The sequence below is a fragment of the Lepus europaeus genome, chromosome 19 (genome assembly GCF_033115175.1).
Source record: "Lepus europaeus isolate LE1 chromosome 19, mLepTim1.pri, whole genome shotgun sequence".
Taxonomy (NCBI): domain Eukaryota; kingdom Metazoa; phylum Chordata; class Mammalia; order Lagomorpha; family Leporidae; genus Lepus; species Lepus europaeus.
The window spans coordinates 56,064,530-56,085,130 of NC_084845.1; the positions used below are offsets into that span (position 1 = coordinate 56,064,530).

The window sequence follows — 20,601 nt, forward strand, 5'->3', positions numbered from 1 at the left end:
GCCAATTAAAAAAAACTTTTCTCAACTTTTTATTAGGAAATTTGCAAACATATGGAGCAGTTGAAAGAGCGTTACACTGAACACTGAAAAGCCCTTCCACAGATCCCATGCTTGTTGACGTTTGCGCACGTCCGTGTTTTGCTCTGTCTGTGGATGAATCCGTGGGTGGCTGTGCGCATATTTCCCTTCCTGCAACATTTGAGGGTAAATTGCCGATATCATGACGCTTCACTCCTGCACAGTTGGCTTCTTCTCCTATGAAACCACTTGAAAATAAGTATAGATGTCATCATAATGTACTCTTGCCTCTGCCAAGAATAAGAACATTCTCATATAAAACTATACAATTGTTACTGAGCCTAAGAACATTAACAGTAACTTCAGACCTCATCCAATACCCAGTCCATATCCAGATTTCTCCAGTTTTCCCAGGATGTTTTCTCAAGCCAAGGTTTCACCAGAATTCATGCATGGCATTTGGTGGTTATGGTTCTTTAAATTTAAAAGAATCTCCCTCTGGACCCTTTAAAAGTCCATCTATTTCATGGCAGTTTCTCTCTGAAGATTCAAGTGGCCGCATAGATGCCACACGTCGATGTGTGTGATATTCCCTCGTGAAGCCATCTCATCTGTTTCTCTGGCCCCTCACTTCCTGTGGACTGGGTGGTAGGTTTAGGTGCTTGATTGAATTTGAGTTCAATGTTTTTAGCAAGAGCACTTTAACGGTGATGTTGTGCACCTCACACTGCACCCCTCCCGTCAGGAAGCACATGGTGTTAGGTTGTCTTGTGCTGTTGAAAAAATTTGTTATTTATTTGTTTTCATTTTATTTGAAAGGCAGAGGGACAGAGACAGAGAACTCTTCACCTGCTGGTTCATTCCCCAAATGCCTGCAACAGCCAGGGCTGGGCCAGGCTAGAGCTAGCAGCCTAGAACTCCTTCTGGGTCTCCCATGTGGGTGGCAGGGACTCAGCTACCTGAGGCATTACCTGCTGCCTCCCACGGTGCACACTAGCAGGAAACTGGAATCAGGAGTAGAGCTGGTATTCAGACCACCTGGGTACTTAGATACCAGTGTCCCTAGCGGTGTCTTTCGCTTTTTTTTTTTTTTTTTAAATAAAGATTTGAACCCACAGTCCCTGACTGCATCCACCTTCTTAAATTCTGTGCTGTATTTTTTTTTTTAAGATTTTATTTATTTTATTTGAGAGGTAGAGTTATAGACAGTGAGAGGGATAGACAGAGAAAAAGGTCTTCCTTCTGTTAGTTCACTCTCCAGATGGCTGCAACGGCTGGAGCTGTGCTGATCTGAAGCCAGTAGCCAGGCACTTCTTCCCAGTCTCCCACATGGGTGCAGGGGCCCAAGGACTTGGGCCATCTTCCACTGCTTTCCCAGGCCATAGCAGAGAGCTGGATGGAAAGTGGAGCAGCCAGGACTCGAACCAGTGCCCAAATGGGATGCTGGCGCCGCAGGTGGAGGATTAACCTACTGTGCCACAGTGTTGGCCATGTCCTGTATTCTAGATCTCAGCCAAATTGGAGAGGGAGATAGTCCCTGAATAATAGTAACAAACTTTTATTATCTCCACGTTTTGGTGGGTCAGGGTTCAGGAGCAGCTTAACTGGACAGCCTGGCTTGGAATCTTTCCCCAGGCTGTATGATAGAAGGCTCACCTGGGGCGGGGAATGCCAAGGTAGCTTCCTCCCACTGCTGGCAAGCGGTGCTGAGAGTGAAAGGCCTCAGCTCCTTCCCATACTCCTTGGCTTTTGAAGGAACCGGTTTCCAAATGTTCTTTTCTTTTATTTTTTTTTTATACAGATGTTCTTTTTTAAAAACCATTTGAGAGCCAGAGAGACAGATGCATAAAGAGAGGCAGAAGCTCAGAAAGGTTGAATGACGAAGCTCCCATCCACTGTTTTACTCACCAGATGCCCACTGTGGCTGAGACCCATGGGCCAGGCAGAAACAAGGAGCTTGGAACTCGTTCTGGGTCTCCCATGTGGTGGCAGGGACCCACGTCCTTGAGCCAGTACTGCTGCCTCCTAGGGTGTACATTAGCAGGAAGCTGGAGCCAGGAGCCAAAGCCAGGATGCTAACTCAGGTACTCTGGTATGGGACATGGCCATCTTAACCAGTAGACCAAATGCCTGCCCATGCAAATGTAGTTGTACGAATGTTATTTTATAGAAATGCCTAGAGGTTACCAGGCCCCTTAGTGAAACTAACCAAAAGATCAGCATACTTGACGGGAGGTGGAGAGCGCTGTTAGAGGGAAGAGAGACCAGGCCGGCGCCGTGGCTTAACAGGCTAATCCTCCGCCTTGCGGCGCCGGCACACCGGGTTCTAGTCCCGGTTGGGGCGCCGGATTCTATCCCGGTTGCCCCTCTTCCAGGCCAGCTCTCTCCTATGGCCCGGGAAGGCAGTGGAGGATGGCCCAAGTCCTTGGGCCCTGCTCCCACATGGGAGACCAGGAGAAGCACCTGGCTCCTGGCTTCGGATCAGCATGATGAGCCGGCCGCAGCGGCCATTGGAGGATGAACCAACGGCATAAAGGAAGACCTTTCTCTCTGTCTGTCTCTCTTCACTATCCACTCTGCTTGTCCAAAAAAAAAAAAAAAAAAAAAAAAAGAGGGAAGAGAGACCGAGGCAAGGCAAACGTGCTTGGGAGGGCTTGGAAACACGGAGGACAGGGGGCTTCAACGCGTGATAGCAGAGCTGTGCGTCGACGCAGGCCTGCTGCTGCTGGGTTCTTAAAAAGTTGTGCCTGTAGCCTAGAGGTTCTCTTGAGATGGGGTAGGTTATCACTAGAAAGTGCTCAGACTTGCCTTTGTGAGAATGGAGACATTTGTAACAGGGTACTTCAAAAAGTTCATGGAAAAATAGAATAAAAGATAGTGCACCTTCCAGAGGACCCCCTGTACATGACTTGGTTTGTTCTAGAGAACAAGCAAGATGGCTTATGATAATACAGTTACAGCTATGAAACCAAATTAAGCAGTGGACCGGGTCGGGAGGGAGGTCCCAGTAGGCCATTGCAACACTTCTGTGGCCGGCTTTGAGAGGTGACGCTTGATGCCCTGTGGGAGGCCTCACCCCTGCTGGTTCCCCCATAATTACTGACTGGCCTGAACTGGACACTGCAGCTCCTGACTGGCCTGAACTGCACAGAGCTGCAGCGCTGGATTCAGTGTGGATAAACTCCGCTGGAGCTGTTGAGCATGGCCAAGCACAGTGGTGGGGGCCCTGCCGGCTCTCTGGGGCTCAGGCCTCTGCCTGCTGTCTGTTGTTTTTCTGCCCACCTCTTCTGCCCACAGCACTCAGTGTCCCTGAGGCCTAGGGACCTGGGTAGCTGGGCTGCGCGTCACCTCAGGGTTTAGCTGGCTGCTGCTGGCCTCCCTGTGGGCCTGCAGAGGGACTTCCTGTGTTGAACTTGCCTTGTTTTAAAAGTTCTCTCTGCATTTCAACGTGATGAAATTTTCAAGGCTGAAAATGTCAAGAACACTTTGTCACCCAGTTCGGGAAGGGATGCTTCCCACGCCCCTCACCGAGAGATGGCTCCTGAGACATCTCCCTGAGTCTCCCACACTGCTTCTCTTCTTTTTGTCACGTTCTTGGAACTCCTTCCTCCCTCCAGACACCTGCAGTGTGCCTGGTCTGCCTTGTGGTCCTGCAGGCATAAACTAACACATAAACCAGAAAGGTGGCAGTGCCGTAGCTGACCTCATTCCATTAGAAGGATTCCTTCCCGCTCGCTTTGCTGTGCTGTGAGACAGGTTGGAAACTGGAGAGAAGTGTTGCCAGGGAAGCCACAGTGGGTGAAACAGGAGCTTCTCACATACAGAGTTGGAATTTGGGGTGCGTTCACTTGAGTCCATGCATGTTGCCTTTTGTGCCCAACAGTGGAGAACACGCAGCTGACCTTGAACCTGCAGACGGAGAACAAAGGCAGCGTTGTGTCGGGTGGAGAGCTGACAATTTTCCTGGACGGGCCGACTGTTGATCTGGGAAGCGTGCCTAATGGCAGTGCCGTGACTGACGGTGAGTGCCGCCCTGCTCCCCAGGGCTGTGCTGGGATGGGGAGGGGCGGGGCGGGGCAGGGCAGGGTGGGGAAGGGCTGGAGGTGCTGAGAGCTTGGTTCTTGATGAGGTGTCTTGCTTTGGATACTGCTTCGCTGGTCCTGGCCCACATTTTGTCCTGACTATTCTCAGCCTCCCAGATCAGAATCACAACATGGTTTTTCAAGGACTGCTTTCTGATCAAGGACCAAAATAAATGTCGTGTCCTTGTAAGCGTGTTATCCTTGGGTTTGAGGGCAGAGAAAGCCATCTTTTCAGCCCACGTGGACTTTGGAAAACAGAGTGTATTTATCATTTGACCCACTTTCCTTCTTCCCAGGACTGCTGGACTCCCCGGCAGGTCGAGGGTGCTGTTAGGAGGCAGTGTTGGTCAGGGACGGGATGATGTGGCCTTCTGGAGATGCACCCCAGCAAAACACAGACAGAAGTGGGGCAGCTGGAGGGCCTCTCTGCCCTGAGTGTGCCAGTTTGTTTCTTTTGATCTCCTCTGAAGTTAGTCACTTCTGGGTCTAGCAGGAAATGATTCCATGAAGTCTGAGGTCTGAAGTGGGTTGGGTTTCTCCATAATTTTTCTCATTAAATGTTTTGTTAGATGTGAGGTAGCCGCTACACTTTCCAGGCCCCAAACAGGCTTTCTGTAGCTTCAGGATGATGGAATTTGAGTTCTAATTCAAGGGCAATTAGGGTGGAATCCGGGTGGTGGATGAACCTTGTCTGCTAACAAGAATCTCTGGGACTGAGGTTGTGATGCGCTGGGGTTAAGCCACAACCTGCGACACCAGCTTCCCACTTGGGCACTGGTTTGCATCCAGGCCCTTCTGATTCCCATCTAGCTCCTTGCTAATGTACCCAAGAGGGCAGTGGAAGATGGCCCAAGAGCCTGGGCCCTTGCCACCCACATGGGAGACCTGGATGAAGCTCCTAGCTTCTGGCTTCTACATAGCCCAGCCCCAGCCATTTTGGCCATTTGTGGAGTAAACCAACACATGGAAGATCTCTCTCTCTTTCATTCTCTCTCATATTCTCTCTCTCTCTTTCTCTTTCTCTCTCTTTCTGTCTTTCCCTCTCTCTCTGTAACTGTTTTCAAATAAATACATCATAAAAATGAAAAGAATCCCTCCACTAGACTCAGCAGGGTGTGTAGTACATGCATCATACACTCATAAACATAGACATACATAAACAAACACTGGGTATGTACTAGGCTTTAGCCCAGTGCAGGCCAGAGGGCAGTGGGCAAAATCCACAAGGTCTCTGCCCTTGAAGTTTATGATCTTGGCTGGGGCAGGGAAGTTAGCCATCAAATGAGTAAATATTAGAGTGACACTGTGTCAAAAATTATAAATGAAGAGTATGGTGTGGTGTGAGGTTCCTATACTTTGGGAGGATCTCCTTTAAACTAGGGGTCTGAGAAAGTTTCTGGGGGGAAGCTGAGACCTGGAATATGATAATTTAGACAGGCCAAGGAGGGCAGTGGGGAAGAGAGGGGAAGGGCCTGTGGTGGGAGCAGAGGTGGCCAGGGCCAGGGATCCTGGGGAGCAAGAAGGAGGGTCTAGGAGGTGAGGCCTGAGAGGTGTAATCTGGGATCACACAGCCTTATAGACCTTGGTAAGGATTTGAACCCCATCCTGAGAAGTAGAGATCTCTTGAATTGATTTTAGTAGAAAGACTCTCATGGTCTGATTTGGTTTAAGAAAAAAAAAAAATTAGAGCCGGCGCCACGGCTCAGTAGGCTATTCCTCCGCCTTGCGGCGCCGGCACACCGGGTTCTAGTCCCGGTTGGGGCACCGATCCTGTCCCGGTTGCCCCTATTCTAGGCCAGCTCTTTGCTGTGGCTAGGGAGTGCAGTGGAGGATGGCCCAAGTCCTTGGGTCCTGCACCCCATGGGAGACCAGGATAAGCACCTGGCTCCTGCCATCGGAACAGCTTGGTGCGCCGGCAGCAGCGTGCCTACCGCGGCGGCATTGGAGGGTGAACCAATGGCAAAAAGGAAGACCTTTCTCTCTGTCTCCCTCTACTGTCCACTCTACCTGTCAAAAAAAAAAAAAGAAAAAAAATTTAAATTAAATTTTATTTATGTGAGAACCAGAGAGAGAGAGAGAGAGAGGGAGGGATGGAGGGAGGGAGAGAGAGGGAGAGGTTAGAGATGATATATATATAGAGAGAGAAAGCAAGCTCCCATACTCTGGTTCACTCCCCAAATGCCCACAACAACTGGAACTGGGTTGGACCAAAGCCTGAAGCTGGAAGTTGATCCAGGTTCTCACATGGGTGGCAGGGACCCAGTTACTTGAGCTGCCACTCTTTTCTCCCAGGGTTTGCATTAACAGGAAACTGGAGCCAGGAATTGAACCCAAGTACTCTGTTATAGGACATTGTCTCTCAACCAGGATCCTCGCTACTAGGCCAAATGTCAGTCCCAGATTAGGCTTTTAAAAAGCTCTCTTGGAGTAAGTTTTTGACACAGCAGCTGAGATGGCCACGTTTCATATCTGAGTGCCTGGGTTCATGTTCGGTCTCTGCTTCTGAGAGGCACACAGGTGATGACCCAAGCAGTTGGGTCCCTGCCATAGCCATGGGAAACCCAGATTGATTTCCTGACTCTTGGCTTCTGCCTGACCGAAGCTGTTGCAGACATCTGGGGAGTAAACCAATAGATGGAAGATCTTTCTGTCTGTGTGTCTTCTGGCCTTCAAGTAAACTAAATACATTTTAAAACATTTAAAAAGCTTTCTGGTTGCCTTACAGAGAAACACCCTTCATTGCTTTGCCCACTTTGCATTGTGGGCAAATCTGTTCTGCCTCCCATTTGAGAAGCTGGCACTCACGGAGTGTGCAAGGCAGTGTGCATGTGAGTGCCTGGGGCGCTCTTGGGTGCGGGAGAGGTTGGAGCTCCCCTGTTTGTCACGTGGATCAGCTCTCTTCCTTCTCTTGGCCTTGGCTGCAGCTGGCCACCCTGCTGGAAAACTCTGCGACACAGAGTGGGTTCTTTTCCTGGTAGCCAGGTCTCATAGAACAGAGAGTTCTCAGCCCCGCTGACTTCTCTTGTGATTGATCCCCTTTCTAGGATCGCAGCCGCCTTCGAGGGAATCCAGTGGGACCGCTGTAGTACCAGACAACCGGCACCAGCCCCCCAGCACAAACTGCTTTGGTGGGAGATCCCGGTAAGACCCATTTTAGTGAGAATGAGGTGAGAAGATGCTTCAAACTTTCAAAAACACGTTGGGATGTGGCAAGGAGCAGTTTATGTTCCAGAGACTGTGGGACTGATTGGTTATGTTAAGGAGTTCTGGAGGGGGCCCAGCACTCAGGATTCTTAGTAGGGCTGGAGGTTCCTTGACAGTGGCTGGGCTGATGAGTTGGCTGTTTGGGTAAGAGGAACAGGTGAACAGAGAACCTGACTGCCTTTTGTGACGAGGGGCTACAGTGCAGCTACAGTGACTCTTCTGGGAGACACATGGCAGCGTGCAGAGCAGTGGTTCTCTGTCTGTGCCGTTTGCTGTTGGTGCGCTGCTGTTCTCTGGAGTGGCCCAGGGCTCCCTTTGGCATGTTGGTTAAGACCTGCACCTAGCGTCTGACTTACTGATACTTGTGCATGCATCATGGATGATGTTGTGTTTACTGACATTCTTGTCTGATACCTGTGTTAATGGTGCGAACTGATTTCCATGGTAACTGAATTCCTAGGCAGGAGAGTAGCTTTATAAATGTAAGATATGGGGGAGGGGACTTACTTTACTCAGTTATTTTTTATTGCAATGTACAAAATCTTCATGAATTTTAAAGTACAGAACCATGGATGTGGTGCATAAGCCTTCATTACCTCAGGGCCGTTGTTGTGGCACAACTGGGTGCTTGTGGCAGCATCTCACACTAGAGTGCTGGTTTGAGTCCTGGCTGTCCCCGTTCTCATCCCAGCTCCCTGGGAAGGTGGCAGAAGATGGCCCAACTGCTTGGGTCCCTGCCATTCATGGGGAGACCCAGGTAGAGTTCTGAGCTCCTGGCATCAGCATGGCCTCGCCCTGGCTGTTGTGGCCATTTGGGAAATGAACCAGTGGATGGGAGATCTATCTCTCTCTCTCTGTCTCTCCTTCCCTCTCTCTGTCACTCTGCATTTCAAACAAATAATCTTTAAAAAGGAAAAAAATATCCTTACTACTTGCCAAGATAGGTGAATAACTGGTAAAAATCTCCCTAAACAAAACCAGGGCATGGGGAATAATGGCTTTGGAAAGGGGACTATAATTTCGGCCAATACCCACAGCATCTTGAAAGGGCCCTCTGAGGACAGCTTACAGCTTCTGTGGGTTTGGCTGTTTTGTGGGTTTCTGTGGTCGCGGTAACTGGCAGGTGTCAGGAGCAAGAGAGGGCGGCTGTCTGGATCTTGTGTCCACAGTGGCATTAGAAGCAGAGGTGCCATTTCCCTGCTGTCTTTGCTCCAAGTCTCCGCAGAGGCGTTGCCTCACACCCTGAACACCAGTCGTGTTTTCCGCGACTTGCTGGATGGCGTTAGGAGGGATAATCAGTGGGCTTTCATAGGACAAGGCTGGCAACCGAACTGACGAATCTTTTGTCAGCAAAGGTGGGCTGGGTGTCCATGTCGGCAGGAAACAGAATGGGTTGAGGGGTGGGGAGCTGCCCGCAGCGAGCATTTCGCTCTTGCAACAGGGATGCCTCCGTAGCTTCACCACTAGTAACCACCCTCTTGGTCTTTAGCTGACTTGGAAAGTTTGTGTCAAACGCGCTGATCTCACTCAGTGTGGGGCTGGAGGGCACAGCCTGGCTCTTAACAGGTCTGGACCTCTCCTCTTTATTTATTTATTTATCTGTGGCTGGGGCAGCAGACTTTACTGATGATAACCTGACAAGGTAGGGTCTTCCCCTTCTCCAGGGCATCTGGGATGGAAACCATGAAGAGGGGGTATGTGTTGGGGACGGAGTGCGGGCAGGGACTGTCGTCTTCTGGTGCCCCCTCGGGGCTGGTGGTCCAGGGGAGCGCACTTCTTCACCTGTTTATTGCCCTGGACATTTCTCTAGTTGATCAGCCTTGGGATCTTGTTGGTTGTCATTTGTGTTGGCTAATAAAACAGAGGCCAGACTTTAAGCAGGAAATCAAATGCATTTTGCCCCTCATCCGAGGCTGGGTAATTGTTGGCGGGCAGATGCCTACCAGGTGCCTTAAGCCATGTGGGCGTCCTCCGTCGGCCTGGCTGCTGCAGCCTCTGACCATACACGCCTGTTTTCGCAGGCCTCTGCACTCATGTGGAACCTGCATCCTTTGGACCCCCCTTGCCCCGTTGCTGAAGCACACCTGACCATCACTGCACACGGGGACTTGGCACTGCAGGTGGAGGCAGGGGGATCTCCTATATAAGAGTGTGCAGCTTTGACATTGGAGGGTGTAGATGGAGTTCTGGCCTGTGCTTTACGTGCTGTGTGATCCTGGACTAGTCGCTAAACATGTCAGAGCCTCGGTTTTTCCGGGTGTAAAATGGGTCTGTCACCTGACTCACAGGTTACTGCAGGAACTGGCTGAGGTGTGGTAGGGCTGCCTGAGGGCGCTGCACACTGGGTGGGCTCAGTGAGGGTGCTGCAGCGGTTTCCTGTTGCACCCCTGTCTTCCCACCCCAGATCTGGGAAGTGAGGTGTTACACGTTTGCATCAAGGACTGGAGTTAGCAGGTGGTGAATTGAACCTTCAGGATTCAAGCGCAATTCTCTGCTGTCCTTGCTTCCCAGAGCAGGGAGAATCAAGAGCTCTCGCCTCCTGCCTCTCAGACTAAATATTTAGCTTTTGGCGTCTGGAGGGTAGGTTTTTCTTGGATTTGGATGCTGCTCACCCTGATCAAACAAAGGTGCTTTGATGTGCCCATGAAGGTGAAGACGGCAGTGTCACAGCAGCCTTTTGCCCGCCCTCTCTCTCCTGCTTTGTAGAGCTGTACAACAGGAACTGGGGGGGGGGGGGGGTTGTCTTAGAGACTCATCTACCCGCCTTCATCCCACAGAGCTGCTGTTCATTGCTAAGCTCAAGTCTCAGGCTCCATGTCTTGGTGAGACCTTGCCCACTATTCAGGAAGAATCAGGTGAAGTGTCTCCAGTTGTTTGAACGTCTGGTCTGCCGTGTGGAATGCAGCTCGTGGTCACCATCAGCAGTGGCGTCATTCTGAGGTGGACAGACTATGGCAGTGTGTGGGCATCTGGTTAAGTTGAGCAGAGTCCGTACCGGATTGTTGTGTACTCCAACCATGGAATACTGCTCCATCGCAAGACCGGCTGAGGGGGGCCGACGTCAGCAGGGGACAGTCTTAGAACACGGAGCAGGGGAAGCAGGCCACAGGAAAAAATACAGGGTCTGGGGCCGGCGCCATGGCATAGTGGGTAAAACCACTGCCTGCAGTGCTGGCATCCCACATGGGTGCCGGTTCTAGTCCCGGCTGCTCCACTTCCGATCCAGCTCTCTGCTATGGCCTGGGAAAGCAGTAGAAGATGGCCCAAGTCCTTGGGCTCCTGTACCCGCATGGGAGAACCGGAAGAAGCTTCTGGGTCCTGGCTTCGGATTGGCACAGCGCCGGCTGTTGTGGCCATCTAGGGAATAAACTAGTGGATGGAAGACCTCTCTCTGTGTCTCTGCCTCTGCCTCTCTATAATTCTGGCTTTCAAATAAATAAATCTTAAAAAAAAAATACATGGTCTGAGGCCCTTTTAAATAAAGTTAAAAAATGTAAAACTAAGCCATACTTTTTTTTTTTTTTTTTTGACAGGCAGAGTTAGAGAGAGAGAGAGAGAAAGGTCTTTCTTCCATTGGTTCACCCCCCAAATGGCCGCTACAGCCAGCACACTGCGCCGATCTGAAGCCAGGAGCCAGGTGCTTCCTCCTGGTCTCTCTTGCGGGTGCAGGGCCCAAGCACTTGGGACATCCTCCACTGCCTTCCCGGGCCACAGCAGAGAGCTGGACTGGAAGAGGAGTAACTGGGACAGAACCCAGTGCTCCAACTGGGACTAGAACCCAGGGTGCTGGCACCATAGGCAGAGGATTAGCCTAGTGAGCTGCGGCACCGGCCTAATCAATACTTTTTAAAAATGAATGCCTTGATAGCTGTTAAAACTGTAAAATTAATGGAAATTATTAACCTGAATTCAGGAGAATGTTTTTTTTTTTTTTAAAAAGATTTATTTAGTCATTTGAAAGTCAGTTACAGAGAGAGAGAGAGAGAGAGAGAGAGAGAGAGCAAGACACAGAGGAGAGAGATCTTCCATCTGCTGGTTCACCCCCAAATGACCACAATGACCAGGGCTGGGCCAGGCTGAAGCTAGGAGCCAGGAGCTTTACACAGGCCTCCCATATGGGTGTGAAGGAGCCCAAGCTCTTGGGTCATCCTCTGCTGCTTTCCAGGCGTTAGCAAGGAGCTGGATCGGATGTAGAGCAGCTGGAACTCTAACTGGTGCCCAAGTGGGATGCCAGCACTGCAGGCTGGGGCTTTAACACACTATGCCACCATGCCCAGATCAGAGTGGATATCTTTGGAGGAAAGGAGAAAGTATAATGAGCAAAGGTTGCACAGAAGGTTCCTAAGGTTCTGGTCATGTTATTTCTTAGCTTTGGAGGTAGGTTCTAAGTGTTTATTTTATTGTTCTTATTTGTTTGCTTGTTCAATTAAATTTATTTTATATGTTTATTTGAAAGGCAGAGAGAGAGAGAGAGAGAGAGAGATCTTGTATTTTCTGGTTTGTTCCCCAAATGTATGTAGCAGCCTGGTCTGGGCCAGACTGAAGTCAGGAACCTAGAACTCCATCTTGGTCTCCCACGTTGGTGGCAGGGACCCAGGTTCCTGAGCCATCATCTGCTGCCTCCCCGAGTGTGCATTAGCAGGAAGCTGGATTGGAAATGGAATGGTTCCCATGGTATAGTCCATGATAAAAAATAAAGTATCTGGCCAGCACCGCCGTAGCTCCATAGGCTAATCCTCCGCCTGTGGCGCTGGCATACCGGGTTCTAGTCCCGGTTGGGGCGCCGGATTCTGTCCCGGTCGCTCCTCTTCCAGTCCAGCTCTCTGCTATGGCCCGGGAGTGCAGTGGAGGATGGCCCAAGTGCTTGGGCCCTGCACCCGCATGGGAGACCAGGAGAAACACCTGGCTTCCGGCTTTGGATCAGTGCAGTGTGCCGGCCGTAGCACCCCGGCTGCAGCGGCCATTGGGGGATGAACCAACGGAAAAGGAGGACCTTTCTCTCTGTCTCTCTCTCTCACTGTCCACTCTGCCTGTTAAAAAAATAAAAATAAATAATTTTTTTAAAAAAAGTATCTACCAACTTAAGGAAGTTAGCCCCTTAGTCACCTGTGATTGGTTTCCTCTCCGCAGCTGTTGGGAGAAACCGGGGAGTTCAGGTGAAGCCAAGTCCACAGGACAGTCAGCGATGCTGCTCCCCAAGCGCGGCCTCTGACCTGACTGCTGCCTCCTCAGTCTGGTGTCCCTGAAACTGTCCCGTAGTGGTGCCCCAAAACGGAAGAATGCGCTTAATTTGCTTTTAGGTTGCACGTTTTTCATCAGTAGGTCCGAAAGCCGTAAGGAGTCTTGTTCTGGAGGCCGTATGCAGCGGCTGAAGCCATTTGTTGTCCTTGTTTCTGTGCACACGTATTTCAGTTACCTTGTGCAGGAGTGCCTGTGAGCGTGCAGGAGCGTGGGGGGGGGGGGCGATGGAGTGCTGTGCCGGTGTGGGTCGGAATCTGCGTGCTAACCCTCCTCCCCCGCCACTGATTCTTTCACAGGTCGAAGTTTCAGAACCTCTTGGGCTAGTTTTCCTTCTCTCTCCTTTGCCCTTCTTTGTTGTGCTGCTTTGATGAAAACATATCAGCTGTATTGGCTCCCCTGCCTTTGGCATTAATGACCTCTGAAGATTTAGAAGCACTATACTCTCGGAGACTTATAAAGCCCAAGGTCTCTGGTGAGCTCTAAATAGCTCATCAGCCTCTGCCGGCAGACAGCCTGTCCCAGAAAGGAAAGAAAAATAAACCCAGCCGGGTGTGAGCCTGCTGGGAACACTTCAGGAAGTCCTGGGAGGGCCGGGGGAGAACTGGGAGGCAAGGCTGACGGGGAACGAGGGGTGGACGGGCGCTGAGCCCTCGGGCGTGGGGCCCTCCTCTCAGTCATTGCTGGCCCTTGCTGCCATCCTTCCGTGGAGATGACTGAAGGCTACTTGATCTGGAGATGTCACCCTGTGGGCATGCCGCTGGGTTTAGCACCTTTCCATTTCCACTCAGGCTTCCCCCTTGATGGCTTTGGCTTAAAACCTGGCTATGGCCACACTGCTGTTGCTGGGGAAGAGAAAGGAAGGAGTGTCAGCATTGATTTGTTCTGTGATAATGAAGATGCTGGGCGGCCTGGGGGCTCCTGGGGCTCTCTTCAGCAGTGGGTAGGTGTGGAATAGGATGGAGACCACAGATGAAGGCCTGTCTAGGTTCTCAAAGCCAGAGAGAGGAATCACACACTGCCTTATTAATTATGCATCAACTAAAATGGCACGTGATATGCATGGCATGATGCATTTGTCTGTTCAGATCTGTTTATGGCCTAGGTGTCTACGTGGCATTTCCTTTATGAGCCTGGAGAGATACGCATGGGCTGGCAAGCTGGTTAGGACCTGGGAAGAAGGCACACAGCTAAAGGCAGTGTTCAGTCCTTGCTGTGAGCTGGGTTTAGGTGATGAGAAAATGAAAAGTCGTGTCCCTGACGCCAAAAACTGTCTCTAGTGGGAGTCGGGTATGTAGGGGACAAGTCCAGTCTAGTGTGGTGTGGTGGATCTCATCATGGTGCTGTGCACACAGGCGAGAAGAGCATTGTGGGAAATCACTCACGTGTACCTGAGGTTTGGGGGCTGCTTCTCATGGATGAGCTCTATTTTGGAGGAATCTGCCAAGCAATGAAGTGAGGGCCAGGGACACCACCGCGGGCGGAGACTACAGCATTGGCAAATGTAAGGGGGAATGAGAGCACCTGATGTATTCAAGGAAAAGAAGTCATTTGTCAGTGTGGATACCTACGTATTAGGGGTGATAGTTATTGCAAACTCTGGTTGCAAGCCAAATCCAGCCCTCCGTGTGTTCTCTTCCTTGCTTTCCCTCCCTCCCTCTCTTCCTTTCCAAGGGCAATTTTAGATGTGTAAGGAAATAGAGAGGAAGGACAGAGATTCCCAGTATGCCTCTCCCTGGAGGTATACACAGCTTCTGCTGTCGTCATGTTGAACCAGTGTGCTGCACGCACTATAATGAGGAACCTGCCTTGACACAGCAGTATCGCCCAAGTTCGTAGTCTGCACTGGTGCTACATATCCTGTAGTTTGAACGAATGTCTGATAACGTGGGTCCGCCATCATGTACTCTAGAGAGATTTCACTGCCCTGACAGGCTTCTCTGTTCTCGTTCATCCCTTCCTCGCCTTGGCCCCAGCAACCACTGATCTTATTGGCTCTATAGTTTTGCCTTTTCCGAAAGTCATATAGTTGGGATTATACGGTGTGTGGCATTTGAGATTAGCTTTTCTAACTTGGTAACGTGCATGTAAGGTGCTGCTATGTCTTTTTGTGGCTTGATAGCACATTCCTTTTTTAGTTCAACAATTTATTTATTTACCCTTTTAAGATATCCTGGTTGCTTCCTAAATCTGGAAACTATGAATAAAGCTTCTACAAACATCTGTGTGTAGATTTCTGTGTGGACATTTGGGTAGATATAAAGGAAAGTGATTGCTGGATTGTGTTGTTAGTGTATGCTTGCTTTTGTTAGATGCCTCCGATTGTGTTCCAAAATGGCTGTACCGTTTTGTGTTCTTACTAGCAGGGGATGATAATTCCTATTGCTCTCCATCCTCACCAGCATTCAGTGTTGTCAAGTGTTCTGACCATTTGCATCTCCCTAGTGACATACAAAGCGTTCTTCTGCTGTACATGCTTTGGAAGAGGTGGGTGGCAAGGAAAGAGAATTGCTTAAGCCATGGCGCTGGTGGCTGTGATTTGGTTGCTGAGGTTAGATTTTTTCCTTTAGGATTCTGTTAACACTGGAAGGCTCCTTTTGAGCATGCTCAGGTCTGGGGAGGCGTGACTTGGGATCGGTTTATTGGCTGTCTTTATGATGGCTTACTCTCTAGCCTAAGTAGAATGACTCCTTTCAAATACTGAATAGTTCTGCATGTAGGCTTTCATTTTGTATTAGGTAAAAATAGTCACAGAACTGAAATCTAGAATTTATATTGCTTTGTGATCCACATGTACTAGGTCTCATGAAATTATTATGTAAACTTAGTGAAAATGTAGTGAGGGTGATGTTCTTAATGTTCTTCGGGCTTCCTCTTCTCATTTCCTATTTGTGCATTATTCGCTGGTTGTTTATTAGTCATCGGCTTGTTAGTTTGCTTTATCTGGCATTTGCCTCTGTCATTCTGTCGAAGTGACAGTCCCAGAACCCCCTGACTTTGTACAGGTATAACATCGTGAACTCATCCTTTCTAGAAACATTCTGTGCCTTGACTTAAAATCAGATGGACTGCTGGGGTGTTCCTCTTTTGTATGCTTTTATATTGATCTCTATTATTTAAAAAGTAAGTCTGATTCATGCAAAAATATGTATATCTGTATTTCCTAAGAGCAGACTGCGATTGTTAGGGCGGTGAGGGAAGGCATCAGTGAGAGGGGGCCTTTAGGCAAAGATTTGAAGAAGATTTTTTTTTTTTTTAAAGATTTATTTATTTGAAAGTCAGAGTTACACAGAGAGAGGAGAGGCAGAGAGAGATATCTTCCATCTGATGGTTCACTCTCCAATTGGCCGCAATGGCCGAAGCTGTGCCGATCTGAAGCCAGGAGCCAGGAGCTTCTTCTAGGTCTCTTAGGTGGGTGCAGGGGCCTGCATTCCCAGGCCGTAGCAGAGAGCTGGATTGGAAGTGGAGCAGCTGGGACTTGTACCGGCGCCCATATGGGATGCCAGCGCTGCAGGCCAGGGCGTTAACCTACTGTGCCACAGCGCTGGCCCCAGAAGAAGATTTTGTAACTGCCCCCCCCCCCCCACCATCCATTCAGTTTCATCTGTTTTGCTCCTTATATTTTAGGTGCTGTTTCTTGTAACAGTATTTAGCTGGATTTAAAAAAAAGAACAATACGGTAACTTCTGTCTTTAAACTTCTCACAGTTAGTCCATTTATACTTATGATTCTTGGTATCCCTGGAGTTGTTACTATCCTCTTGTGTTAATTTCTGTCTTTCCTGACTTTTTAAAAATTTTCGTGGTTGGTTGTTGCCCATCTTGGACTGACTTTAAGCTTGAAGCCTGTGTTTAGCCTGCCTTTGGAAGCCGTCTTGATGAGCTGAAGCTATCTGTGGCTCTCGGATGATTTGATAATGGACTGTGAAATTCTGCATCTTGCAGTGTGAAGAGTCAGTTCTTACTGGCTCCTTGGTGGAGGATTTTCTGTTTGCTTTCCCCTGAAGCTTACAGCTGGTCTGTGCATTGTGTCTAATTTGTGTGCTTACAAATACCTTTGAAGATGCAACTTTTTAATGACAAAATGACACATTTTTTTTGTAATGAAAGTAGTGAAGGGGCTGGCACTGTGGCATAGCAGGTAAAGCCACTGCCTGCAGTGCTGGCATCCCATATGGGCACCAGTTCAGTCCGGGCTGTTCCGCTTCCAATCCAGCTCTCTGCTATGGCCTGGGAAAGCAGTAGAGGATGGCCCAAGTCCTTGGGCCCCTGCACTGGCACGGGAGACCCAGAAGAAGCTCCTGGCTTCGGATCAGCACAGCTCCAGCCATTGTGGACACTTGAGGGGTGAACCAATGGATGGAAGACCTCTCTTTTGTGCTCTCTGCCTCTGTCTCTGTAACTCAAATAAATAAATAAATCTTAAAAAAAAAAGTAGTGAAAATCCATAGGAGATGGTGCAAAAGTTTACTGTTTTGTTGAGTAAAAGGAGAGATTAGGACCCGGTTGGTTTAGTTCTTAAAATTTTACCATAAAGGTTTTACCCTTAAAATTGGTTAAAAGAAGTTTTATTTTATATCTAAGCCTACTTTTTTGGGGGTGCATTTAGGAAAGAATGGTGACTTGAAGGCTCTGGAGGAGTTGCTTCTCCCTCCTTGATGTAGTCTGTTGTTTTGCAGGGCACAGGGGTCTGTAGGGAGAGTGGTGCTGAAGCTCTCGGCCAATCACCACGACAAGGCCCATGTGTGTCTCATTCATCTCTGTGTCCCTAGCAGGACCTAGAATGGTGCCGTGCCGCACGTAGCAGCCGCTCAGTAAATATTTGTTGAGCTGAAAGAGTCTTGTGTTCCTGCTGCTCGCTTGCCAGAACTGTGGGGTGGGTCCTGGCGCCTTGACTCCTGCGATGGGATAGTTTCAGGGGCACAGGGCATAGGGGAGACTTTTGATCAGAACTGCCTTGTGCTTCTCAAGGCTTTGCCAAACCGCCAGTGTGGGGCAGGCTCCCGGTGCCTGCTCAGTCTGTCGTTCCCGCTTGTTTTCTCTTCGTGATTGATATCTCCGTAGTGAATGCTTTCTTCACAGATCCTTGCAACTTGTAAGGTTAACCATGGAAGCAGAGACGAGTTGACAAATAAATAAGTCTTGTTTGAGAAAAGAACACGGAAAGCTCCACGAAATAAAGAATGTCACTTGCCCGCTGAGAACCGTCATACCTCACTTACGCAGTCCGTCGCTGTTCCCGTTCCCAAGCGGTTGTTGAATCTCAGAAGTGTCTCATAAAGGACACTGGAATCACCGTGGTGCTGTCCCCTTCAGATGGGCACTGGATTCCACAGAGCAGTGTCATAACTACACCTAGAGCGAGGTAGAGAGAGAGAGAGAGAGGGAGATGGCGAGAGTTGGGCTGAGGCTGTTGTCTGGTCATGTATCTGTGAGTTAATATCTCTGTGCACGTTGTCACTGAGGTGGAATGAGAGTATGTATTCATTTTAAACTGCTATGTAACAAACCACCACAAACGTAGGGTTTCAGTTCACAGTTGTGTAGATCAGAAATCCACAGGGTGGCTTGGTTCTCCCTTTGGGGTCTCACAAAGCCAAGATCAAGGCATCGGCAAGGCTGCATTCCTCTCGAGACTCTGGGGAAGAACTGCCTCAAGGCTCACTCAGGTCTTCAGCGGATTCAGTTACGTACGCCTGGAGACTGAGGAGCCACGGGCCTTGCTGGCGGTCAGCGGTCAGCGGAGCCTCTCTCGACATTCCCTCTTATGTGACTCCTTCCATTTTCAAGTCAGGAAGGGGGACTCAAAATCCAGCTTGTGCTTCACTCTCACATTCTGTCTCCTGCCCCCTGCTGGAGTAAGTGCTCTGCTTTGAGGTGTAGTTAAAGGAGGCCTGCTGAGATGCTGGGTTCTAAGGTCAGCTGTGACTTAACACAGCCAAGGGTGGGACTCTCATCGTATTCACGGCTTTAGGCATTTGGTTGGGGGTAATTTAAAAAGTTTGCCTACAGTCAAATGTGTTTCTCTCAATTCCCTTGTTTAATCACTTGCCTGGTCTTTACCAGTTGGAGTGTGCTTAAAAATTACAGATAGAACAAACAAAACAAAAACCTACCAAATAAAATGTTAGTTTGGAAGCTGTCTTGCAATTTTAGCTTATGTATGTGTCACAGTAAGAGTCGGATAACATGATTTCTAGACTGTGACGTGCTAGACTGATGCTACCTGCTGCCTAGGTGTAGCCTGTCTGGTAGACAGTAGCCCTGTTGCCTCCTGTATTCCTGGCAGACTGTGGATGGCGTCCCTAGGCGTAGATTCCCACTCTTTAATGGAGTGAGGGAGGTGATAAGTGACTGGGATTGGAGAGAACATACAAAGTATCAGCGATTACAGGTCCCACTTGGTTCTTTCATTCATTCAGCAGCCACTTGTTGTGTGCCCACTGTGGGGGTGGGCACAGACTAGCGCTGGGTATACAGAAACATAGAAAACAGGCCCCAAAGACATTGATGAAGACAAACATTACACAAATAGGCATGGGGCTGGTGTTGGGGAACAGTGAATTGGACTGCTGCCTGCAGTGCTGGCATCCCTTATGGGAGCCTGTTTGAGTCCTGGCTATTCTACTTCCAACCTAGCTCCCTGCTAATGCACTTGGGAAAGCAGAGGAAGACGGCCCAAACCCTGGGTCCTTGCCACCCATGTGAGAGACCTGTAAGAAGTCCTGGCGTCTGGCTTTGGCCTGGCCCAGCCCTGGTCATCGCAACCATTTGGGAAGTGAACCAGCAGATGGAAGAACTTTGTGTCTTTCCTTCTCTCTCTGTACCTCTGCCATTCAAATAAATAAATAAATAAATCTTTGGAAATAAGAATAAAAAATTGGCATACAGGAAATATGTAATTACAAACAGAAGTGCTGTGCGGGAAGTGATGAGGACGCAGTGAGAGGCAAAGGGACTTGCAGACCAGGAGCCGACCTAGGAGCCTGCTGGGTGAAGAGTATGCCTGCCCGTGTGATCTGTCATGTCAAGATGTAGTGGGGATTGAGAGCCCTGGCTGGGCTCAGACAACCCCCAGCTAGACTTCATCCAGGTTCATGTCCCACATGTAGGAATATGACCAGGAGATGTAGATATAGATGAACAGAAAAGCAGGATTTATTGAAAGGCAGTGTGTGTGTGGGGGGAGGGGCTGGTAGCCAATTGGGCAGTGAACTAGTGGATGGAAGATCTCTCTCTGTCTCTACCTCTCCTTTTCTCTGTTTGTAATTCTGACTTTCAAATAAATAAATAAATCTTTGAAAATAAAAAAGGCAAAGGTATAGTAGTATAGGCAACCTCATGAGAGAGAATTGGGGGCTGGTGTTGTGGTATAGCAGGTTAAGCCTCCACCTATGATGCTGGCATCCCATAGTGCCAGTTTGAGTCTTGGCTGCTCTACTCCCCATCTAGCTCCCTCCTAATGCACCTGGGAAAGCAGAAGGCAGCCACATGCTCTGACCACTGCACCCATGTGGGAGACATGCATGGAATTCCAAGCTCCTGGTATTGACTTGGCCGAGTCCTGGCCATTGAAGTCATTTGGAGAGTGAACCAATGTATGGAAGATCTCTGTCTCTCTCCCCCTTCTCTAATTCTGCATTTCAAATAAATAAAATCTTTAGAAAAAGAAAAAAGGAGTTGCCTCCACAGTGATAGGATTTGGGTACTGAATGTGGCATAGGTGTTGGCAGTCCTCAGCTCCTTGTCCTTCACTGGCTCCCTGCCTGACCCACATCAAGTTCACTCAGAACTAGCACTGTAACACACTGCAGACCCCAGTCCTTCCACCGAGCTAGGCAGTCTTTCAGGTGTGGAGCTGTAGCATGGTGACGCTGCGGGTGGGCCAGGCTCATACAAGATGTGCTAATGCAGGAATAAAAAGATCAAGACACCCGTGGGGTACATCTGGACAGACAAGTGGGTGCTCCCATGCAGGTTTCTCTTGTATGTTAGTGGAGGTTGATGGCCTTGTAATTCAGGTTCAGATGATTCTAGGTCATAGGGTAAACCGTGTGCTG

The 20,601-nt window shown here is 49.3% G+C and overlaps 1 protein-coding gene across 1 annotated transcript in view; it reads left to right on the plus strand.

Moving 5' to 3' along the window:
* WWP2 (WW domain containing E3 ubiquitin protein ligase 2) overlaps positions 1-20,601 on the plus strand; it is a 150,774-nt gene that overhangs the window by 59,531 nt on the left and 70,642 nt on the right. The window contains exons 5-6 of the mRNA XM_062176412.1: positions 3,902-4,039; positions 7,145-7,241. Coding sequence (XP_062032396.1) covers positions 3,902-4,039; positions 7,145-7,241 — 235 coding nt within the window. The remainder of the gene's footprint in view (positions 1-3,901; positions 4,040-7,144; positions 7,242-20,601) is intronic.